Raw genomic sequence first — 25,590 nt, 5'->3', positions numbered from 1 at the left:
CACAAATAGGCTGATTTATATTTGCTAATAATATGTTGGATTCATGTAAAGACATTTTACTTTCTGAAGGCACTTTCTAACAATTTGGAGGCCCCCCTGCAGTAACTCTGAGGACCCCCTAGGGCCCCCGGACCTCCTGTTAAAGATCTCTGCTATAAGTTACAGAGGTAGAGTGATCTTTTTTCTCTGGGTCTATTCTTTAAATGCTCTTTAATGGTAAAGGAAATTGATTTTCAAGTGTCTTTGTATTCCACTTAGGTGATTTCTCCTTTGTGTGTGTCTCTATGGCTTATGAATTGCTTACATGAAATCTTATAACATTGGCCTGTGTCCAGAAGAAGAAACTTTATTATTCATTACATACAATCATACAGTACAATGTAGTCAAATGCAATCTCTGCATTTAACCCATAAGCATTAGGAGCAGTGGACAGCCACCTAATGTGTATGGGGAGCAACTTGGGGTTCAGTGTCTTGCTCAAGGACACTTTAACATGGGATCGAACCACCAATCTTGTTGTTGAGGGCCGACTCACTCTACCTCTGATCCACAGCCACCTAGAAGTTCTAGGCTTCATGACACAGATTATCATCGCGGATCTGGCACCCTGAAACAGCGTAAATTAAAATAAATATTGTAATCCTATCACATTGAAATTATAAAATTAATTTGAGGGGGCTTTCCTCCTCTTGTATGGATTCAAAATACGTATGTGTAATCAGTTAAATACCTATACTTAATTTAATTAAGTTTGAAGCAGTGTAAAGCTGACAACTAAACCAGTGTCCTCCTGTTGATTCAAGGCACAAATTACGTTGACAGTAGTTTTTCCATACTTGTTTTCTATTGAATTAATGATCAGGAGATATATATTTGATCATAACTCATCCACATTGCTTTATGTGTGGTGCTAATACCAGGACCAGTGGCAATTAAACTGATGTAAGCGTCTGCAATATTGCAGTGCCGAAATAGTACTTGTGATTATGTTAAACTTAGGGTAATGTTCATTCAGTGTCCATTTGCTTTGTCTTTATCCCTATTTGCTGTCAAGTCCAGACATATTTGAGTTTATCATGTGGGCCAGAGCAGTAAGCGCCCACAGGCACCCCTCCCATAAAGTGCCTCATGACTGACTCAGCATAAGGCTTCAGGCCTGTTTTAAAATGTATAGCTATTGTTGACTCTGGTGGATATTGAATGAGCATTTGCCTGGTAACAGGCCTCCTTGGGCAGACTAAAGTACATATTAGGTTAAATAACTTTAATTAATAAAAAAAGGTTAAGGATCCGGGTGTAATCATTTTCCTGCATAAATGACTTCCCCCTCCCATGTTTTTTGTTTAACTTTCTTAATAAGTGAATCAAGAAAACATGCAAGTCTTACAGAAACTGATGTGATAGTTGATTGCCTGATATGGATTAACTTGTTTTAACTTATTTTTCTTTGTCATTACATTTGTACTGTAAATGAGGCAATTGTTCTTTTAAACAAATGAGAGTAAAGCCCTTTAAAATCATTGCACTAGGTCTTTCCTATTTATATTCATATAAATGTTGTTGCGGTGGGGTCAACACTTATATGATTTTCCTTATCTGTGCAGGTTGTTTTGAGATTTTTCAAACTTTAAATAAATAAATATTCATGTTTTATGATAACAGAAACTGCCAAGGCTTGCATTGGAATACAAGTCAACAGAAAAATAAAAATGTCCTCAGTCGTTTAGTGATACTGTGTGATGCAATACAATACAATAGCTTCTTTGTCACATTTAGCACTAAAAAGTCCTGAAGTATAGATTAATTAGCTCCGATGTAGAATTTTAGCAGTGGGGGACTTTTTTCAAATACCTAGTAATAAAAGAAACGTATTTTCGATACTCAGCCGACTTTATTATTTAAGCTACTTTACTTAGATTGCAATTATTTTCTCATATAAATATTTTCCCAGTGGGATACCCCATCATAGAACATTTAGCTTAGTATAGCATGAAGCTGACATGGCTGTATCCTCTTCAAAACCTCATGCAACCATTGGATTTTAGACACGGATGATTGCAACGTGATACACCCAATGCAGATTATCTTTTGAAACTACAACAGGAAAGAGGAAAGCAGGCTGAATTTCCTCCCATTCCAGCTACAGTATTAGAGTGGGCACCGCTGTTCAATGTCAAGGTGGCTTTATAAGCCAAATAGGCTGAGCTGAGAGCATTATTGTTGGCATTTTAATCTTCCTATTTAATAAAAAATCCCCACATGCACAATAATCATTTAGTGAATATATATATATGGAAAGAATTGACTGGTTTGTTCCATTCATTCACTGTCTGTTCTATTCTTGGGAGCATGAGACAATCTGGCATGTTGTTATTAGGCCTTGGGTTGGAATTTCCCTTGCCATGCAGCAGTGCTCACTCGCCACTGAGTCTATGTGTACTGTAGCTGACTGAAGACAGAGAATGAGCCATACTCATGATGTTTCGAATAAGCAGAAAGTTTAGCAAAACTTCACGTTCTTCAAAGAGTCAGAAAATACAAAATAACTGTAGTCACTTTGCACCCCTGCTTGAATAGAAATGTATTTGAATGGGACTAAAGATTTTGCTTATATAAGCAAAATCCCTCGTATGTGTCCTCATACCTGGCAAATAAAGCTGATTCTGATATAACTGATCTTTTAATTTCCCTGTGGCATATAATGGCTATAGTATATCATCAAGGGTTTGATCAATATCAATGACCCAATGATTACTTCTCTAGTCTACTGCTGAGATTCCTGGATATCAAAACAATGATTTACTGTTAGCCAATCTCCTGTTTTGGCATCAAAATCTCTCCTACTGAAGTTTCAAGGAACTCTGAATCCCCCCTATACCTTGTGTATTATTACCTCTATAGTTTCAATTGCTCAGTAATAGATGATAACAAATCTATATGATGGATATGCAGGCCAGCATCAAAAGACGCTTTTCAACATGATGTATGACTTGTCACCATGTGTCAACTGTGAAAATGTGACTTCATTGTTTCAACAGCATCTGTCACAGGAGGGGTGGAGGCTGCGCCAGACATCTGTGTTGGAGAGGATAAACTCTGACAATGCTGTTGCGGTTCCCAGTGGTCACAAGGTTGATGAAGGCCATGGATTGCATATGACCCAATTACAACATTGCAGGTTTGGATGAAGGAGAAACATATTGTTGTCATAGCATTGTGAAAATCATCTTTTAGTGAAATTTCTGGACATTTGAATGCTTCATCAGTAGCACACAAATGCAACATGATCCATGCTTTGACGTCTATTGCCTGCTTAGCTCTCTCTTTCCCTGCAGAAACCTTGTCATTATTTTATCTGGACTCAGCTGTTTTCCCCTCTGGCTGCTTTGTAATGACCTTTCTCTTCCAGCCAAAACAGACAGTTACTGCCCATTTAACATCATAGGGTTGAAAACTCATCTCATCAAGAGGCATGTCATGTCACCCACTCAGCTCCCCTTCTGCCGATCTTCCTCCGCTATTTGCACTTATCTCGGAAAAGAAAATCTCTCCTGAGCTTTAATTTCTTAACATGTCATGTCTATCTTACACAATTACTGAGTCATATGCTGTTGCCTGGGCAGCACAGCATTGATGCTTGCTCTCTTCGCTATGCCTAACATCTTTGTTTTGGTTGTTTTGTAATATTGGTCATCAGAATTGAGGGTATTTTTTTATTTTTTTATTGCCCTCATTGTCTGAAATTAAGGGAATGGACTCGGTCAGGTAACAAAAGGGATTCGCCTCCTGCCTTCACTCTGTCATAAAATTGTGGCAATTTTTGCTAAGTTGCGAATGTGTGTTTTATGTGTGTAGAGTAAATGTGACAAAGGTGAAAGATTAAAGCAAGAATTGCTTTTGTGTGTGTGTGTGTGTGTGTGTGTGTGTGTGTGTGTGTGTGTGTGTGTGTGTGTGTGTGTGTGTGTGTGTGTGTGTGTGTGTGTGTGTGTGTGTGTGTGTGTGTGTGTGTGTGTGTGTGTGTTTGTTTTTTTTTTTTTTTTGTTGAGGTTTTGCACAAATACTGTGTTTTTTCTTTTATCCTGTAGAGGTCAGTAAGGCTGCCGAGTTACGTTGACTCTGCCATAAAACTACAAGTAGAAGAAGAAGAAGGAGGAGGAGCTGGATGTTTGAAAGTGGCGGGTAGTAACAACATTCAACTCAAAGTTACTGGTTTAAGTCCACGGGCTAAGGACAAAGCTTAATTAAGTTCTCCGCAATACATAACATTCAAAACTTTTATTACGAGTGTTTTATATTAGTTCTGACCATTATCAACCAGAACCGTTGTTGTGTGATATGTAAACGTTGGCACTCGAGGAAACGTGTAAGGTAAGTTAACGTTAAAGTCAACGTCTTGCTAATAACTGCAGCTAGCTAGCTAGTTAATGTAACCTGAGGCCAACTTTAACTTAATTATTACCCGTCAGCTGGGCTGTAGACTGTTCGTTTGGCAATTGGCATTGTTTTCAATTCAATAAAAATACACTAACGACCGCTAACCATAAAGTTGGAAGCTTGTTTTGCGGTAACACTACTTCTTGGGTAGCTGACGTTACCGTTAACGTTATGTTGTTAGCTAACTGGCGTTAGCTTATGTATCCCGAATAGACAATGAGAGGAGTGGAAGTATAAGCACAGTTCCTTCATATCTCTTGCTTATTAACGTTACACAGCTCGGTTTTGATCAGTTTGAGCGAAGGATGGACTTTAGGACATGATGTCATCCTCAGACACCCGTGCGCCATAGATGATGAATAATAGACCAACTTCTTGGACACCATGACAACAGCAATGGTGAACTACGACATGGTTCACCACCGGAAGGCATACTACCAATTAAAACTGATTGGGATGTAACATCTCAAACAAAAAATACGCCTGTGTTCAGTGATAGACAGTGAACCAACTAACGTCATAAAAGCGTATTTTTTTTATTCCCGGTGTGTTCTCTGAGAACATTTGTCTATTGGTATTATTATTTCAACATTAATTATTGTCCAAGTAACGTTAATGAACATAATGCAACACTAATGCATATAGTTCTTCTTCTTCTTCCATAATTTACCAAGTTCAGTATGATTCAAGTAACTTGTAACTTTATCAGGTTTGGATGTCTTTTTGGTATCATACAATAACACCTCGGCAGCAATTATTATTTTCTACAGCTCATCTCAAAATCCTCTTCCATTATTTACATTTTTTTTATTTAACCTATCTTTAACCAGGAAATGGTCCCATTGAGATTCAGATTTTTTTTTACAAGGGAGTCCTGTCCAAGGCAGCAGCATCAAAGTTTCAACAGTAACAAACCGCAAAACAACAGACTTAATACAAAACAGAAACATTACATTAAACACTAAGAAAAATTCACATGATGTTTCATCATTCATGTCAGCACTGAAGACAAATCCTCTTATCTTCATGATGGGAATCACTGTATCTCAACATCTGCCATTGTAGTCCGTATCAACCATAGAACCATTTTATTTTTATGGTATCAACACTGGTGGGTTTTTCAGTTTTATGTTCATTCAAGATATTTTTAATGACATGTGATCTTGCCATGTGGCTGGACTGATATTACTTGGCTTCGTTATGATAACCTCTTCTGTTTCTTTTATTACTAGGTATAAAGTCTCGCATCATGACAAATGACGATGATAAGGTGATCCCAGTGCGGGTTGCCTTGCGATGCCGCCCATTGGTATCTAAAGAAATCAACGAAGGATGCCAGTGCTGTCTCACTTTTGTGCCAGGAGAGCAACAGGTCTGTGTGCAACAACAGTTTAGGAAAATGTCCATTATATCCATGTGTATATAATATTTTTTTTTTCTTTAAAGCCCATGCAACTAGGGCTGTGCTCGATTGAAGAAATTCTTAGTCGGCTAACACTCGTTCAATTGTATTGACTAATCGATTAGTTGATTTAATCGACAGATCTGTAAATCTGAGTTTCTCCACAAAGAGTCATGCAAAAGCACCACTTTAATTCTTGTGTTCACCAGCGATGTGCTCGTACGTTTCTTGGAAATAAGTCACTCAGCATGAAAAAAGCATAAAACATGACTAATCGACTAAAGAAATCTAAGTTGACTAAGACCAAAACGACCGATTAGTTGACTAATCGACTAAGAGGGAGCAGCCCTACGTGCAACTACACTACCCAGTATGTGTAAGCTAAAGTGTTGTTTGTTTTCAGGTGATAGTTGGCACAGAGAAGGCGTTCACCTATGATTATGTATTCGATCCTACTGCTGAACAAGAAGAGGTCTTCAATACGTCTGTGTCCCCCTTATTGTGTGGGCTTTTCAAAGGTAGTTATACCTTTTTTAATATAATGATTTATTGAATTCAGTAAGAACAACTTTTTACCCCACTCCTGGGTGCTGGTTGTGCAACATAAGACTCATTGTTTTGCTCGAGGACTCTTCAGTGGCCATTGGCTGCACAAAAATGTTAATGAAATAATTTAATTGGCTGAGATGTTAAATAATTATGAAGTTATTTGTTTCTCTTTTCTTGTCTTTTAAATCATTTTGCATCCTCACTGAGTTTTCCTTTTTGTAGGTTACCATGCAACAGTTCTTGCATACGGACAGACTGGATCAGGGAAGACCTTCTCCATGGGAGGAACATACACATCAGCTCAAGAAAATGATCCTTCAGTCGGAGTTATTCCACGAGTTATCCGAATGATCTTTGAGGAAAGGGAGAGGAGGACGGACTGTGACTTCTGTCTGGCAGTATCTTACCTGGAGGTTGGTGGACATGTTGTTTACACAGTTTGTATGTCACTTAGAAATGTATTATATTCCTTGGTATTCAGCAAATGTTTCCTTGCACTATGGTCTTTTAAGCTTTTTCCTTTTTGATTGCAGATCTATAATGAGGACATATTGGACTTGCTGTGTCCATCTAAAGATAAACCTGGTCTCTGCATTAGGGAGGACCCTAAAGAGGGCATTAAGGTGAGTGACTGACATGTTTACAAAAATTAACGCACAAATTGTCACGTTTCTTTAAAGCTTAATGGAAAGATAAATCCTCATTCTATACCTTGGTGACCCTTTTTAAATCCGTACATGTTTAAATATAATATATAATGTGTCAGCTTTTGTTTTTATTGAAAATATCCTGTTTTTTTTTTTTTTTTTTCCTTCCAGATTGTGGGTTTAACTGAGAGACAGGTGTTCTCTGCCCATGAGATGGTGGGTTGTCTGGAGATTGGAAATTCTGCTCGCACCGTGGGTTCCACAGCGATGAATGCCGCTTCCTCGCGCTCACATGCTATCTTCACCATCACACTGGAGCAGCGCAGAGGGACAGACAAGTTAGTTTGGTGACGTTTTCTCACACAAACACTTTGGCGCATATTATTCCCATTTAACCTTAACATACGTCATTTGAAGTTTACACATAGTGAAGCTTTAAACAGTGACATGCACACAAAAAGCATGTTGTTGACGGCTTTGTGTAATGTGTTTGGGTAAACCATCAAATACAGCTTTTATTAAACTGCTTTGTATTGCATTGTATATGTAATGAATATATGCTTCAGGTTAACCACTTTTAATTAACATTGATTAGGAAGAGTTGGATGTTGTCTAAAGGGTCAAGTACAATAAATTAAACTGAAAAATGGGTTATCAAATAGATTTAGTTTAATTTTGACGTACTGATTTGATGTGATTTCTTTGTTTGGGCTGCTGTTTTTCATAAAGATACCATATTGAAAACACTATCTTTAGTTGAATATTTGTGTAATCTTTTGTTGCAGAGTTGATTCAGTTGTTTCAAAATTGCACCTTGTGGATCTGGCGGGTTCAGAAAGGCAAAAGAAAACTAAAGCCGAGGGAGAGCGTTTAAAGGAAGGTAAACAAATTGTTGTTTTTTTTGTTTTTTTTCTGTAGATTTACTTGGTTAAAAGTTGTCAACTGTCAATTTATGATCCTCCCAATAATATATGGTGTAGTATACAATTTCTTTTGTCTCTTTGTAATGAAACATACCCTTAATAACAGCATTTCTGTTTTGATGCTATTTCTCTTCATCTTCAGGCATTAGCATCAATCGTGGCCTTTTGTCTTTGGGTAATGTTATCAGTGCCTTGGGGGATGAAGGCAAAAAAAATAGCTTTGTTCCTTACAGAGACTCCAAGCTCACTCGCCTGCTACAAGGTAAGCTTTGATTTAGATGTTCAAAAGTTATGTTGTTGTCATTAGTCTAAGATAACATCCTGACTTTGTAACACATACAGTAGGCTGCTTCTATTGGCAAAGAGAACGTTCTTCATTCTGCTCTATTAACAGCATTGTTGTCCAGGGAAGTGTAATTTTGGTACGTGCTCAACAGGAACTGCGTATAGCTTTATTTATTTTTTTGTTTAACGCGAAAATGGCAGCATCATGTACAGGCAGATGTTCAAAGTACAAACAACGCAAAATAGTAAACTACTGCGGAGTGATTGTACCAAGCATTTCTGTAAATTGTTTCCGGTTTGTCATCATCAGATTCTTTGGGAGGCAATAGCCACACTTTGATGATTGCGTGCATCAGTCCTGCAGACTCCAACATGGAGGAGACAATCAACACGCTGCGATATGCTGACAGAGCTCGCAAGATCAAAAACAAACCTATAGTCAATGTTGACCCCAGAGCTGCTGAAATGAACCATTTGAAACAACAGGTACGGAAACTGGAGAGTTGGAGTGTGAAGTTGACTTCATAGTCAGATCTCAAACTGCCATTTGCTTATGAAATTATGCTGCAAGTTAAATGCAGTTAATTTACTCGTTAACAAGTTAAATCTTTGTTGAAGATTGAGAGAACAGAAAGTGTGTGATATAAGCCTTACTACTTCCATTTTTATAATGTAGCAAATGTCTTTATTTATACACTTGTTTAGGTGCAGGAGCTGCAGGTGATGCTACTACATGCCCGTGGAGGAGTAGCTCCGATGCTCTCTGGGTAAGACATCAAATTTCCCCATAGGCTCATGTCCTAACAGGATGTTGGATAAATGCTCCCAGGGTACGTATTACCCATAACAAGAAGCCATAACGGTTACTCGGTCCCTCTGTTACAGGCCAGAGTCAGAGGAGAAAGTGACTAAGCTGTTGGAAAGGAATCGCTCCCTGCAGGATGAGAACAATAAGCTAAGCAGGGAGCTGAGCCAGGCAGCTGGACAGACTGCCCTCATGTTTGAAAAGATCATTATGGTGAGCCAGACCGTAACCACATTTACTAATCCTCCTTCCTCCAAAGTCATTGTTGAACGCTGATGGGGAAACAGTTTCTATGGTGATGATGTGTTCTTTTGTACCTATGGGTAGGAAACAAAGCCAAGACCTTAATTTACAAAATGTACGGTTTATCTGATCTCTTTTCTGTGACATTTAAATGTTTTGCATTGTCATCCATCATGTTTATTTTTATTTTTTTTATATATATATAGACGGAACAAGTAAATGAGAAACTACAAAGCAGATTGGAACAACTGCGGGACCACGCAGCGTAAGTTTACAAAGGCATGAAGCCTGCAGAGCTTCAGGATGGGTCTAACACACAGAATACTTGAGCTATTCTTCTTAAAAGCTTTGTTTGGTTTTTGATGGCCTATGTCAGTATTGATTAGGATTTCAGCCAATTTTCTTTCTTTTTTTTGTACCACTGTCACAATGATCATATTGAGCCACATTTCTTTTTTTATACGTTTATTTCAGATGTACAGTGAATCTTGAGAAGTTGTTAGAAAAACTGGAGGACCAAGAGTTGAAGGAGAATGTTGAGGTGATGAAGAACTTGCAAGACATCATCTTGGAGCTCAAGGTACACAAGCCATTTTACAATATGAACTCACCTAAAGGATTATTAGGAACACCTGTTAAAATTTGCGTTAATTAAATTATCTAATCAACCAATCACATGCAGCTGCTTCAATGCATTTAGGGGTGTGGTCCAGGTCTAGACAAGCTCCTGAACTCCTAACTGAATGTCAGAATGGGAAAGAAAGGTGATCTAAGCAACTTTGAGTGTGGCGTGGTTGTTGGTGCCAGACGGGCTGGTCTGAGTATTTCACAATCTGCTCAGTTACTGGGATTTTCACGCACAACCATGTCTAGGGTTTACAAAGAATGGTCAGAAAAATAAAAAACATCCAGGATGCAGCAGTCCTGGGTAGGGTTGGGTACTGAAACCCGGTTCCACTATGGAACCGGTTCCTACGCAAACGGTAGTATTTGGACCGGATTAGAACGCAAATTTCGGCTCCGGACAGCCGCAGACTTTATTTTTTTCTTATTTTTTTTTTTCTTTCTCCCTTTTCTGCCGAGTGGCGCACGGCTCGTGGTGTGAAGTGCGTGTCCGCTATTCTGCGCCATGCACTACAATCCATTCTGATAGACGGCTTTTATACACACTCCGAAACTGACGTAAAAATATCACACTTTCTCTGTAGTCTACCGTTAGCTAGCCACCGTTAATGTAGGCTACTTTTAAAATGGCATATTTTCCCTCTGGGCTCACCAAAACCAAATTGTCTGCCCTTTCAAACTCATACCTGGGTGTGTACAGGCCTCTTGGACACCGTCTGAGAGAGTTTCTCCTGTGTAGGACATGCCATAAGTCAGGAGAGGTGTCCTATCTTGCCAGAGAAGGCAAATATGGTCATTTTTCTGCAAAAGAACTGCTAAAGTTTGAAGCTGGATGGCATACCAACTCAACATTTATTTTGTTGTTACTTGTTAATAGTGTAACTGTTATTTGTTAAATTATTAGGTGACTTAGGTTTACTTATTATATATTTAAGTACTTTAAAACGTTATATTGTTTAATTTAAATAATAAAAAAAAAAAACTAATTTTTCAGTTTTTCAAGAATCTGTTTAGGAATCGGAATCGTTTTAAAAGTACCGGTTCGGCATCGGAATCGTAAAAATGAGTCCATCCCTTTATGATCACCATGTACTCATCCTCTGATGGCTACTTCCAGCAGGTTAATGCACCATGTCACAAAGCTCGAATGATTTCAAATTGGTTTCTTGAACATGACAATGAGTTCACTGTACTAAAATGGCCCCCACAGTCACCAGATCTCAACCCAATAGAACATTTTTGGGATGTGGTGGAACGGGAGCTTTGTGCCCTGGATGTGCATCCCACAAATCTCCATCAACTGCAAGATCCTATCAATATGGGCCAACATTTCTAAAGAATGCTTCTAGCACCTTGTTGAATCAATGCCACGAAGAATTAAGGGAGTTCTGAAGGCTGAAGGGGGTCAAACACAGTATTAGTAGGGTGTTCCTAATAATCCTTTAGCTGAGTGTATACAATATTTACAATACATATTTTATAATCCATCCAAAGACAAAGTAGAAGTAATGCTGAAATTTGGGTTATATAGACTTTAATAAGTCTTTTTTTTTTTTTTTTTTTTCTTTCTTTCTTTCTCAAAAATGCTGTATCAAGTGGAACAAATTAAAATCCAACACTGTTGATTTGATGGTCATAATACTGAATCTCATGATTTACTGTTTGTTGGGTTTTCTCAGAATGAGAGTGCAGGCATCGCCGCCTCCATTGACGCTATGGCTGCTGGAGAGGATGGATCAGAGTTGTCCGGAAACGGCAGTAACAATGATGAATCCCCATCAGTACGTACCTTTTTTGTTCTCGTAATATTTACATTAGATGATAGTTTATGTCAAAGATACTTTACAAAATTGAGAATTCTGCAGTGTTTTGTTTTCCATTACACTGAGCGTGCACAATTCATACGTACTATTTCTAAACCAAATGTTAATTAAGATGTTTCCCACCTTTTTAACACATGAAACAGGATGCCACTGGCCTTGTTGGTAAGGACTCCCCAGAGGCTTTTACAACCCATCATGCACTGCGGCAGGCCCAGCTCTCCAAGGAACTGATTGAGCTGAACAAAGTGTTGAGCTTGAAGGAAGCCTTTGTGAAGAAAATGTGCCAGAATGACACCCAGTTGGAGCCGATGCAATCGGAGCACCATGTAAGATTAAGCATCCATTTTTGACTCAAACAATAAATCATGTAAAGTCTGGGTAACGCAAAATCAGTGATTTTGTTCTAATCACATTATAGATGAAAAATACTTGATGAAAACTAGTGAGAAGACTGTAAACTGTTTTACTAAATTGTGGAGTTGGACGATTGAACAGTTTTTCACCAGGACATAATCTGTCCCCTACTGTATAAAATGGCATTCATAGCTTCACCCCACCCCAGATGCTATAACATCCACTGGTTAACATTCTAGATTCTCATGGGAGTTGTAATGGGTTGAGTTTAGAGTATAGACTTTTTTCAATTATGAACCATGTTTTTTTAATTGTTGAGATATGATGGACACATTTTAATCTTCTTGGCATCTTGTCCTTCAGAAAAATGTACAGACTCTACAGACCGCAGTGGATTCTCTGCAGAAGGAGAAAGAGGAACTTATTTTTGCACTTCAGTCTGCAAAGAAAGACACTAACCAGGCTAAGTACGAACACTTAAGTTTTTTGGCCTTGGTTTGGTTGTGCATGTAGCTTCATTATTTGGCAAACGTATTACTAATTTGTTTTGACATGAAAGTAAAGTAGGCTTCACTTTTTACTTCCTGCTTCATCTGACATCCACCGCCTTCTTCTAGGCTCAGTGAGCAGCGGAGAAAGAGACTGCAGGAGCTGGAGGGCAACCTCGGAGACATGAAGAAGAAGCTTCTGGAGCAATCCAAACTGCTGAAACTCAAGGAGTCCTCTGTTCAGAAAGTTGGCAAGCTCATGCAGGAGATACAGGTAATCAGTGATTTTCTTTACTTTTACTTTTCTAGTTCCTTTGATGGTGAGGGGTGTATTATGTATGTAAAGTGTAAAGGAGCACTTATATTAGTTTGGACTGTTTTGTTTGTAACCAATATATTGTTACTTTTATGTTAAAATTAGATTTTGCATTTCAGAAGATATGATTTTATGCAGAAGACTTTGTACATGATCAAAAGTTATTCTACCATCACAAAAGTAGACGATTCTTGGGTCAAAAAATTAAAAAAAACTGTTAATGTTACATGTGAACCAAATAGCAGTGACAATATATCTTTGTATCTGGCCAATCATTTGAGTGCATTGAACAATGTGGGGTGGTCAAATTCTTTTGTAAAGACTACAAATTATGATCATCATCACGCACTGAGTTGGCATAGAGCATTGCTGATACAAATTAGGGCTGGGCGATATATCGATATTATATCGATATCGTGATATGAGACTAGATATCGTCTTAGATTTTGGATATCGTAATATCGTGATATGACCATAAGTGTCTTTTCCTGCTTTTAAAGACTGCATTACAGTGAAGTGATGTACTTTTCTGAACTTACCAGACTGTTCTATTATTAATGATTATTTATCTAAAATCTAAGTGTGAAGATATTTTGCGAGAGCACCAACTGTCGACTCTAGTATCTAATATATCGCCACAATATCGATATCGAGGTATTTGGTCAAGAATATCATGATATCTGATTTTCTCTATATATCGCCCAGCTCTATATCAGAAAATATGGGACGTAGAAATAAGCGCTGAAAATGTGTAGAAGAAAAATTTAACAATTTAAAACGTTGGAAAAAACTAAAACAAACCTTATGGAGCTTTGATTTCAAAAAAGGTACTCCTGTTGTTTTACAGTATTTATGTTTACAATTTATTGTTATTTGAACAGCTGAGCATTGAACCAGGTGAAGAAACCTGTTTATTATTTATTCATTTGATTTTGCAACCGGTTTCTATGAATCTACTTGTGACATGTCATATTTGGCTTTGACTTTGACTGAACATTTGCTCTCACTTTGCGGAAAAAATATCGGGATATATATTGTATATCGATATTCAGCCAAAATATATCGGGATATGACTTTTGGTCCATATCGCCCAGCCCTAATACAAATATGAATTTTAAGCCACAAATGCCAGATCCAAGCACATTAACGCTGTGTTCTCGCAGGCTATGAAGACCCAGCGTACACAGCTGATGAGGCAGATGAGGGATGACTCTGAGAAATTCAGACAGTGGAAGAGCAAGAAGGACCGGGAGGTGCTGCAGCTAAAGGAGAAGGTATGGGGAGATCAAGAGAGACACTGCAGGAATTTTCTTTTTTCATTTTATTTATGGATTCTTTAAATCTTGATGCTAAATTCTTTTTTTCCTCATACTTATTCATTTAGGTAACTTGGCTGCGTGAACCCCACAGTTTATTTTTTGTATCTGTTTTACAGGATCGTAAACGCCAGTATGAGTTGCTTAAACTTGAGAGGGATTTCCAGAAACAAGCCAGTGTTTTGCGTCGTAAAACTGAGGAGGTGAGGCCTCTTTGTCTGTTTCCTGTGCAATTTCATTGACGAGATCTATAAGATAATGCTGGACTTCATATTTACAACATCTGTGAAGTAGCAAGTACGTACTGTTTATTATATTTTAAATGTGTGACCCACACTAACCTAGTTGCAAACCTCTGAAACACTCCCCCCCCGTTTCTCAATTTCGTCAGGCAATTCAGTCTGAATAGTATAATGTCAAACTGTTAGAAATAATTGTAACTGGAAATTATTTAAAGCTTGTTTTCCTTCCACAGGCTGCAGCTGCAAACAAGCGGTTGAAAGATGCCCTACAGAAGAGAAGTGAGGTAGCCGAGAAACGCAAAGATGGTCTTCACAGAGGAATGGAGGGAGCTGCTGCAAGAGTTAAGGTAGTACAACTTGGTTCTAGGACTTCTCTGTAGTCACAAAAACTGTATTTGGTCTACTAGGCTTAACTAAGAAAAGAAAAAAAGGAACATCATTTTATTATTGCTAGGGATGCACTATATAGCGGACCATTATATCGGTGGCCGATAAGTAACATTTGATTACGGTTTTAAAAATGGAATTTCAGCCGAAAATTACATTCGATAATGCAGAACATGAGTAGGGAGGAAATTTATAACCTGGTTTTGAGTGGGGATTTTTACCTCTGCCTTTCCCACCTCTCCCTTTGCTGTCAGTGTGTGTACTTGCTTTGAACAAGTACAAGATAAACTTGCAGAAATGCACCATCCTAACCATTATGCTAATGGTGAATTGTTGTGAGCGAGCACAAAAGACTGTCAGTTACCGGTATACGCAACGGCAAAGCCTTATTGGCAATGTATCAAATTAGTTGAATTCTTGTAGACTTTGAGGCTTATATGCTTCACCAGTAGTGATTCTCTTCACCTCAGCAGCAGAGGAGAGGAAATGAATGATGCCTCAGCTGTTAGGCAGTTTAATGAAATGGACCTTTAGCCTTTTTAAACAGTGGACTTCAGAACATGACTGATTTTCCTGAACAAAAGTCAGAACAGTATTGTGACCATACAATATGTGAATTTACCCAAAAGAGTAACCATGCCTATGTTGCTGCCTTAACTCTGTGATTGTATTTATGTGAGCAGACATGGCTTCTAAATGAAGTGGAGGTGCTGGTTAGCACCGAGGAGGCCCGGCGCCACCTCAAAGATCTGCTGGAGGACAGGAAGGCTTTGGCTCAGGAGATTAACCACCTCAAACAGCAGATAGAGGCAGGGGACCGACCCGCTGCCAAAATCAGGGTGAGATGTCAATTCTCTACTGTTGAGCATGCGCGCTTGTGGGAATATGCACAGAATTAAGACTACGTGGGACATCCAGTGCTTTCCAAAGTAGAAATGTTACAAAGAATCCATCCTTTGCTCTGTGGTGTCATTCCATGCAGCGTCGGACACTGATCATCTCTGAGCTGGAGACCCAGGGAGCGCTGGAAACGCCTCTGACCAAACAGGTGGAGAGCCTGCAGACAGAGATGGACCTCAGGTGAGTCTGACAAAGCAATGCAGTCACTGCATTGAAACTGTTTTTTGTTTGTTTTTTGACCTGCATTCATCAGACTCTGCCTCCCCCGTACGTCTATTGATCTTCCTATCAATTGCTGAGCCATTTTTGCTACTCATCGCCGACAATAAATGATACACATAAATGCACTCACATATTTTTACCAGCTATATGTGCTTTTAATTCATTGCTGTAAGGATTCTTTCACTCTTTGAAATGACAATATCAGTTTTACGAAACCTATCTACATGAAACACGGAATTGATTTTTGAATTGTTAAGATTTGCGGATTTATTTGTGTCTTTACAGGAATGCCCAGATAGCTGACCTTCAGCAGAAAGTTCTCGTGGCAGACAGCGAGGGGCGTTTGAAACAGCGCTTCGATAGCATCACAACCATAGTCGATGCCAAGTGTGCCCTTAAGGTCCTCATGTCTGAGGTGAGCTAATGCTAAGGATTATTTATTCACACCTGTGTTAAATTAGTAATAGTGCATTGATTTGTTGCTGTTCGTGATTCCAAAAAAACAATCAATTTCCCCCTTTTTTTTTTATTTAGCTGCTCGCTGCTAAAACAGCCAGTGCCAAGCTGGAGAGTGAACTCAAACAGGAGATGGGGAATGGACAAGATTTAAGGAAGATGCTGGCTGATGAGAGAAATGTGATGTCAACCATGGACATGGAGCACCAGCAGCAGTTGCTGGACCTAGAGCAGAGGCATCAAGAGAAGGTGCTCATGGCTTTTACCCATGTACCAATTTGCATCTCGTTTCAGAAGACATGCAAACTTATGAAATTTAATGTTTTATAATTGTTTGTTTTCTTGTAAAGGTCCTTTACCTACTTAACCAGCTGCAGAACAAACCAATATGTGAAGAGTTGGATGAAACCAAGCAGAAAGATAGGCAGAGTGCAAAGGAGAAGGAGCTTCTCCAACGCCTCAAAGTTCAGGTTTGTCTCCACTACCTGAAAAGTGTTTGATCAATCTCTGCATTTATCCTTGTTTGTTATCACAAAACGTTAATCATGTGGTGTATTTGTAACCTTATTCTAGGAAGAAGAGCTTGAAAAGCTACGAGCATTAAGTGAGCAGAACCAATCCCTGGTGGAGCAGAATGAGCAATACAGACAGGTATTCAACTTCAAATTCCATCTACATTTATTTTGTTATCATCTAAATGTTAAGTTGAATTATAAATGATCAGTAACATTCACTAGTGCATACCACATTGACGAGAGCAGGGACTTGAAGTCACAAAATGTTGAAAATAACAGATTTTCTTGTTGACTCGAATGATCGGATGACAAATAATTTTACAAATGTGTTACAATGTGAAGTGCTGCATTTATCTTTACTTAAGCAGTGTGTGTGATTGGTTCAGACCTTGCCACGTCTAAACTATGCATTTAAAAAAAAAAGAGTTTTTTTTAATTTTTTTCTTCCACAGAAACTCTCATTGCTCCACCTGGCAAGTGAAAAGAAAATCCTTGTGCCTACAACCAACAATGAAAAGAACCTAGATGACTCGTTTGAGTACATTCCTCCGAAGGTAAGTTATTGTAGATATTCTACCTTCCTGTTTGTTGTTGTTTTTATACAAAGTTACTTCATTTTTCTGATGTATTTCCCTATAGTCATTGAACGTGTTTTGGTCAGGGCCAATGTTTAAACTGAAAGAACACATTAAACCACTATGGAATGATTCTGTGAACTATAATTTTGGCATTAGATTTGAAATTCTCTGAGAACTTCAGGGCTATTCATTTTAAAGTCCAAGTTTGTTGATTTTCCTTTGTGTTCTCTCCCAACCGAAGCCTAAAGGGAGGCGCTTCACCACAGCTAAAGCACCGCAGAATATGGCCATCAACGTTGAAGAGCTGGTGTCTACCAGTGAGGATGAGAATGAGGGGGAAGAGGACGAGTGGCGTCCTACGAAAACTGAGAAGGGACGCAAAACGTCAAAGAAACCCAAAGCAACTGGGGTAAGACCGGGATTAGGATCGGTGGTCATCTTCAAGCGTTGTGTATGAAACCAGTTAGCTTGTAGACACTGACTGTCCACAGTGCTCACTGAAAGATCATGAAGGGTGAGAAGAAGAAATCGCGTCCATATTAAATCAGCCTCTCTGAAAAATGTCACATTATTCAAAGAGCACTAGATACGCGAAAAGCAGATTAGTGCTGTCCAAAATCAACTTCATGTTCATTTGAGAGTTTTAAAGCAACATTCCTGAATCTCATCTTGTTACATCTGATAAAGAAAAAAAAAAAAAATTCTGTCATGATTTCTCTTTCTTTAGTGTGCGTGTAAAGGCCGATGCAGCAACAAGCAGTGCAGGTGCCGCAAAGGAAAGATGACATGCGGGGAGAACTGCCAATGTGATCATGAGAAATGTCGAAATATGGATCACCAGGTGCTTGCTGACGTAAGTTTTCTAATGATTTCCAGTGATGTGTCTGAGTTTGCAGGTATGTATACCAGACTGTTGATGATCAATCTGTGCTGAAACATCTGCACGTTGGATAGTCCTTTTTTAGGGCATTTTGACATTAGCCCAGTTCTATATTTAATAGCGTTAATGATGGCTGCATTCCACTTAGGGGGTGGCCCTGGAATTGTGCATGCTAGCTCACTGAAATAGATGACTTGGACACTAAATAGAACTGAGCCATAGTTAAGGTTATCAATTTCACCTGTACTATTCCTACTATGACGGCTCAAAATATATGCTGTAAAAAAGTATCCTCAGGATGTGCGTTTAATTACTCAACTGAACTATATGGCAAACTTTTATGTAATAACTGCTCCACACAGTCAAAGCTCATCACTATAAAAATGTTCCTTTTAAATACATGCAAACACCACATACATTACACCAACCAATCTAATTATAGATGTTGGAAGATATTGTTAACTTGTTAACTTTTGAATATTGATTTATAATATAATAACTGAGAATAACAAAACTGAAGTTATTATTGGACTATTAGACTAATATTTATTACATCACCAATGTTGAATAGAAATATTGGAAACATTTTAAAGTAATTCTTGATAAACCATAACAACCTGGTACTAGTTTAACGATGTTTGTGTAATTTTGGCATTCTATTATTTTAAAGGGGTGATAGAATGATTATATAGAGTATTTCACACTGTTCTTTATGGTCTCCTAATGGGGTATGTAACATTGGTTGGGCTGAAAATGGCCTGGTTGATATTTTATTGGACCTTATGCATCCCTGTTTTGGCCCTATTTGTAACAAGAGCTTTTCTTCCAAATATGGTATGCTCGTGAATATTTAGATGAGCTGCGCGCTGACTGGTTGAGCGAATTGCCATAGGCAGACATTAGAGATGCGCGCTGATTGGTTGAGCGATTCCCCAATACACACACATTAGAGAAGCGACAGAATCTCATATTCCAGACACTGCAATGTTTCATTACCAAATTCACTTCTGAGACTTTTATGTGAGAAATCAACTATATAAAGCTCAAATATGGGCCGTTTTACCAAAATTGATGGCTAATTGCAAATATGGTAAGACGTATGTTAAGTGTCGGACTTCAGCGGCAGTGCTGCTGCCTCGCCGCCCACCCAGCCTTCCTTCACAGACCCCGGCCTACTGTGAGCTCCGTTAGGCTGGCATCCCTGACAGAGCTCCATGGGCCCGCAACTCCCCTCTTCCTGCTAGCTAAGTGGCCCGTTGTGTGAGAGCGCAGTCAGCGCGCTTGTTACACCAGCAATCTCTTACCACATGTTACACACAATGTCACGCCACTTAGCTATACAACATCTAAATGTCTTATAAAGCTGACAACGGTGTCCGATTTCAAGTTCATATTTGTGAAGTTTAGCTAGGTGTTTCGTTAGCTGCGACTGTCACTTCAATCCTATCTATGTGTAGCTACAAATCACGGCTAGTTAGCTTCATTTTTGGTTGTAATTCAGGTATATTTACGGTTTCAATTTCGTCACGCCACTTATACAACATCTAACTAAATGTTTTATAAAGCTAACAACAGTGTCCGATTTCAAGTTAATGAATATTTGTGAGCTGTAAGGGTTTCGTTAGCTGCGACTGTCTTTACAATCCTATGTGTACAAAATTGCGGCTAGTTAGCTTCATTTTTGGTCGTAATTCGTGTATATTTACAGTTTGAATTTCATTACGCCACTTATACATGATTTCTCGCATAAAAAAGTTTCAGAAATGAATTTTGTAATGGAATAGCAGAGATCTGCGTGACCTAGCTAGATTCATAAGACAGGTCAGTTGTGTAGCCTATGTAAATGTTGGGGCGTGACCGTTCTCTTAATACACCCATGGGCTGACAAAGGTTCCGATTTTTGGGAGGTTGACGTCAACTTCCAGCTTTGTTGAGATTCGCCCGTTTTCAGCGGCAGTTTCAAAATATGAGATTTTCATAGTAAAGGGGTGTCAGTGGGACTTTGAGCTTCTATGTATGTCCTATTTACCCACCGAACTGTCGTTATTCAACTATGACAGGGTGAAATTAGTTTTGCATTCTATCACCCCTTTTAAAACAGACGAGACACTGCAAACATACAAACAACGGTGCGCTTAGCCATTTTAATGCCAGAGCTCTCATCCCTACATGCAAATGTTCCACCAAAACAAATTCCCCTTCCCGAGACTATTTTGCAGAGCCACCGTTTCTGCATCCGGAGCTTAGCGCCGCCCAAGACAATTGTGATTATTTAAAATGCAAACAAACCAGGGCTAGTTTTTTTCCTATCTGGGAATGTATGTATGTGTGGTGTAGCCAGACCTTACTCCACGTCCGGCAATGTGAGACTACAGTAGCAGTAATACATGTAAATAGGAGGCAGATGTTCCCAAGCAAAATCCAAATGACTGAAAGGAAGAAAAAAAAAACGAATCCATCTATAGCATAAAACCACCCATTTCCACTATTTTTGTTTTTAAAGCGGACTGCTCCAAGTCTGACATTACTGGGCAAGGAGGAGTGTGAGAGGGGGGAAGCTTGATTTGCTTTGATGAACATATAGGGTGCTTTTATGGAAATGCAATGCAGAACAATACACATTGTTCTCAGTTTTGGACTTCTACTCATTTCAGGATGGAAGTCAGACAGCAAATATTTCCAGAGACTCGGTGTCTCTTCAAGATCCCCCATCTGTCAGCCCTGAAAACACCACGTTCTTCAAACCGCCATCTTGTACACCCACTAAGAAGGTAAGCTGCCTCCTTCTGAAGACTTGGCAATACAAGGAATAATCATCCATGCAGTGGCCTTGATTGAGTTTTGAGTCAATTGGACAATGTACACTCAAGTTACACCCACTTCCTGTTTCGATGGCGAAACGCACAAAATGGCCGCCCCGCTACGGCCATGCCCTATGACAAAAAGTTTTTCTTTTAATAACTTCATCTTGAACGTCTTAAGATGGCACAGACCAAATTTGAAGTTGATCGGATGAAATCTCTAGAAGGAGTTTAACTACGACATGTGGAAATGGCCAAAATCGCACAAATTTCATTTCTTTTTAGGGTTTAGGGTATGTTTCCAATGACGTTTTTTTGGTACGTCCTGACATGCTACATATGTGCACCAAGTTTTGTGAGTCTAGTGAGCCATTTTGTTTATAGTATCAAATCATAACACGAGTTATCTCGAGACACTTTACAGATAGAGTAGGTCTAGACCACACTCTATAATTTACAAAGCCCCAACAATTCCAGTAATTCCCTCAAGAGCAAGCAGTGCGACAGTGGCGAGGAAAAACTCCCTCTTGGGAAGAAACCTCGGACAGACCCAGGCTCTTGCTAGGCGGTGTCTGACAGGCCGGTTGGGGATGTGATGAACAGTGGCAATAATAGTCACATTAATAATGGAACAGTGACTTCAAATGGTAGTCGTAGTAGTTCATGTCATATCAGGGTGCTGCAGGGCGTTACAGGATGTAGCGTGGCCCAGCAGAGCATGGATGGACGTGGCAGGAAGCAGCAGGGTTCAGCAGGACGCAGCATGACAGTGCAGGGCACCGCTGAGCTCAGCAGGGAGTGCAGCAGGACCACGGCGACAGCTGCAACCAAGATCTTGGTGCCAACGTTCTCCAAGGAAATACGCTGGGTGAAAAAACATAAGGACTCCGGGGAGTAAACTACCCAGAAGCTAGGATTAGTAACAAGCATTTCTGGGACGGGATGCACACAAATGGTAATAGAAAGGGAGAGGAGAGCAGCTCAGTGTGTCAAAGGAAGGAAGTCCCCCGGCAGTCTAGAACTATAACAGCGTGACTAAGAGAGACAGGTCAAAAGGAGAGGTTGCCTGTTCGGGCTTGGAACTCTCCCCTGCCAGATCGGGCTGTGCTGGCCTGCCTCCCTCTACTTTTATTATATTATTAATCTAACGACTATGAAGAGAAGCATGTGGGCCTGGTTAGGCGGACGCTGCAACTCCTCACTCCCTAACTATAAGCTTTAGCAAATAGGAGAGTTTTAAGTTCATTCTTAAATGCGGTGACAGTTTCTGCCCCCCGAACCCAGATTGGGAGCTGGTTCCATAGGAGAGGAGCCTGATAACTGAAGGCTCTGGCTCCCATTCTACTGTTAGACTCTAGGTACCACAAGTAACTCTGCATTCTGGGAGTTATTAATTAGGAGCTCTTCTAGATATGATGGTGCTTGACCATTTAGAGCTTTGTAGGTCAGGAGAAGGATTTTAAATTCAATCCTGGATTTTACAGGAAGCCAATGCAGAGAAATATGATCTATTTTCTTAGTTCTTGTGAGAACATGCGCTGCAGCATTCTGGATCAGCTGGAGAGTCTTAAGGGACTTATTTGAGCAACCTGACAGTACGGAATTACAATAGTCCAGCCTGGAAGTAACAAACGCATGGACTAGTTTTTCAGCATCGTTTTGAGACAGGATATTCCTAATTTTGGCAATGTTACAAAGATGAAAAAAGGCTATTCTTGAGGTTTGTTTTAGATGGTCGTTAAAGGATATATCCTGATCAAAAATAACCCCTAGATTTCTGACAGTAGTGCTGGAGGTCAGGGCAATACCATCCAGAGCAGCCATGTCTTTAGATAATGAGGTTCGGAGGTGTTTAGGGACCAGCACAATAACTTCAGTTTTGTTAGTTTAACATCAGAAAATTGTAGGTCATCCAGGATTTTATATCTTTAATGCACGCTTGAAGTTTATCTAGCTGACTGGTTTCATCTGGTTTGATTGACAAGTATAATTGGGTGTCATCCACATAACAGTGAAAGTTAATTGAGGGTTTCCTAATAATATTACCAAGAGGAAGCATATATAAGGAGAATAGAATTTGTCCAAGCACTGAGCCTTGTGGAATGCCATGGTTAACTTTAGCATACTTGGAGGATTTATCATTAACATTAACAAATTGAGATCGATCAGAGAAATAGGACTTAAACCAGCTTAGAGCGATTCCTTTAATGCCAACTAAGTATTCCAATCTCTGTAACAGGATTGTATGGTCAAAAGTGTCAAATGCAGCACTAAGATCTAGTAAAACAAGTATGGAGACAAGTCCTTTTTGTCTGTAGCAGTTAGAAGGTCGTTAGTAATTTTCACCACTCTGTGTGCTATGATGCTTTCTAAATCCTGATTGAAAGTCATCAAATAAACTATTGCTATGTAGAAAATCACATAACTGAGTAGCAACTACCTTCTCAAGGATCTTGGATAGAAAGGGAAGGTTAGATATAGGTCTATAGTTTGCTAAGACCTCAGGATCGAGGGTGGGTTTTTTCAGAAGAGGTTTTATCACAGCTATTTTTAAATGACTGCGGTACATAACCTGTTAATAAGGACATATTGATCATATCTAGTAATGAAGTGTTTACCACGGGTAACGCTTCTTTGAGTAGCCTCGTTGGGATGGGGTCTAAGAGACAGGTAGATGGCTTAGCTGAGGATATCTTTAACATTAATTGTTGGAGGTCTATAGGATAAAAACAGTCTAAGTATATGTCTGGACTAGTCGTTCTTTCTAGCGGTTCTGCGTTTAAAGGTGAACCATTAGAAGTTGAGGGCAAAAGGTGACGGATTTTATCTCTAATTGTTAAAATTTTATCATTAAAGAAGCTCATGAAGTCATCACTACTCAGAGCTAGAGGAATAGATGGCTCAGTAGAGCTGTGACTATCTGTCAGCCTGGCTCATTGCTGAAAAGAGCAGCAGGCGTCTGTTACTTAGCTGCAAAGTGCTGCGGGAAACCCTGAATTATCGATGTCTCACCACTGTAAACCACTGTATTATTCCGGTTTATTTAGGCAAACCTTTCCACAACAACTCAAACAATACAGTGACATTTAAAAACTTTTGATTGTAAATATGTTTTGTCTTATAGTTTCTTGCCTGCAATGCCTGTTGCAACTGGAACTGTAAATACTAATACAAACTAATTTCAGGTGCTAAAAGAAATCGGAGACATGGGACATCCCACTGCAGACCTGAAGTTGGATAGAAAGCCTAGCTTTCTGGAGGAAGAGGAGGAGGAGGATTACAGTGAGGACAGAACAACAGTCAGCTTCCTCAAGAAGAAGAAAAGACTGCTGACGAGTTTTCAGAACAGTTTTTTCTCTGGATGCACTCCAATCCGAGAGGAATCTTAATCAGGACAGAGCAGGGTAGGGCTTTTTACCTGAGGTGTCCATATGTGTTTGGTTAAATGTTTTGTCGGCGTCTCTTTTTTTATATGTGACTAAACTGTTGTGTACTTTAACAGGAAATTAGCTGTTGATTCTAAGGCACTGTTTTCTGTAGAGGGTAACAAAAGGACTGTGAATAGCATTGAATCTTTTACTGGAATTCACAATGATGATCAAGAAGCCTGTACAGAATATTTTTAGTTTAACGTGTTAGTTGATATTTCCTATTAAGTAAGACTAAATTTACTTTGCTAATTTCTAAAATCAGTAGTGCACCAATTTACAGCCAAGCAGTTTTACATTGGTACCATTCAACACATTATTATAACCCAACGTCTTGGTGAGCAACCTTTTAGGTTTTTCACTGTGCTTTTACTATCTGAGCTGAATAAAGTCTTGCAGTCAAATCTTGTTTTTAAAGAACAAACATTTTCTTTTTGTCTGAATGTGTGTCAATGTTTAATATTGGTGTCATAAGTTGATGAAAATAATTTATTTCTTTTTTTATTTCAGTAGTCTGTTACGGCAGTTACTTTTTAGTGGAAAGCTGTTTTGACATTGAATAAAAAAAAAATCCTAAAATGGAACACTTCATTCATATGAATTAAACCACAAAATAAACAATTCATCAAAGTAGCTCAATCACGTTATGTCTTTGGTATTTTTGTTGTTCATGCAGTTTTCCTTGTTTTGCTGCTTATTTTCTTTTCATTCCATTTCTACGAGGGCTGCAGAGCCTGAGGTGTTGTCAAGAATTTGTTACGATCTGGAGACCAAATTCAGTACACTGGATCCTTTGTTTTTTTTAAATGCTGCTGTTTAGGCAGAAGTATAGGCACAGAACACAAGTTATTCCCATGATCAGTGGTCCACAACATTTTGGTGAGCATCCTTTCTATGTGTTCCACATTGTTTTTAGAATAGGATGAATAAAATACTGCAATTAATATACTGTACAACTGAGCTGTGTCTGT

The 25,590-nt window shown here is 39.1% G+C and overlaps 1 protein-coding gene across 3 annotated transcripts; it reads left to right on the top strand.

The window, feature by feature from the left end:
* The first annotated feature begins 98 nt into the window (after positions 1-98).
* On the top strand, positions 99-25,575 carry kif4 (kinesin family member 4). Of its 3 annotated transcripts, none has more exons than XM_028595792.1 (33): positions 99-167; positions 3,040-3,179; positions 4,087-4,180; positions 5,668-5,807; positions 6,241-6,355; positions 6,609-6,799; positions 6,920-7,009; positions 7,205-7,371; positions 7,819-7,913; positions 8,099-8,218; positions 8,552-8,727; positions 8,947-9,008; positions 9,127-9,259; positions 9,496-9,554; positions 9,764-9,869; positions 11,593-11,694; positions 11,880-12,062; positions 12,454-12,557; positions 12,708-12,852; positions 14,058-14,168; positions 14,330-14,413; positions 14,686-14,799; positions 15,523-15,678; positions 15,822-15,919; positions 16,247-16,376; positions 16,496-16,666; positions 16,768-16,887; positions 16,991-17,068; positions 17,385-17,486; positions 17,752-17,919; positions 18,238-18,363; positions 21,045-21,161; positions 24,377-25,575. In XM_028595792.1, the coding sequence occupies exons 4-33, from the start codon at positions 5,685-5,687 to the stop codon at positions 24,578-24,580; spliced, it is 3,750 nt and encodes a 1,249-aa protein (XP_028451593.1). In that variant the 5' UTR covers positions 99-167; positions 3,040-3,179; positions 4,087-4,180; positions 5,668-5,684; the 3' UTR covers positions 24,581-25,575. The 3 variants fall into 3 exon arrangements, with proteins under 3 accessions (XP_028451593.1, XP_028451595.1, XP_028451592.1); XM_028595791.1 differs by having other exon boundaries at positions 100-167; positions 4,087-4,369; XM_028595794.1 differs by lacking the exon at positions 4,087-4,180.
* Positions 25,576-25,590: the final 15 nt, after the last annotated feature.

Source organism: Perca flavescens, chromosome 13 (genome assembly GCF_004354835.1).
Source record: "Perca flavescens isolate YP-PL-M2 chromosome 13, PFLA_1.0, whole genome shotgun sequence".
In the NCBI taxonomy this organism is placed as follows: Eukaryota; Metazoa; Chordata; class Actinopteri; order Perciformes; family Percidae; genus Perca; species Perca flavescens.
Note: the sequence above shows the minus strand (reverse complement) of the source record. Positions and strands in the feature narration are given on the sequence as shown.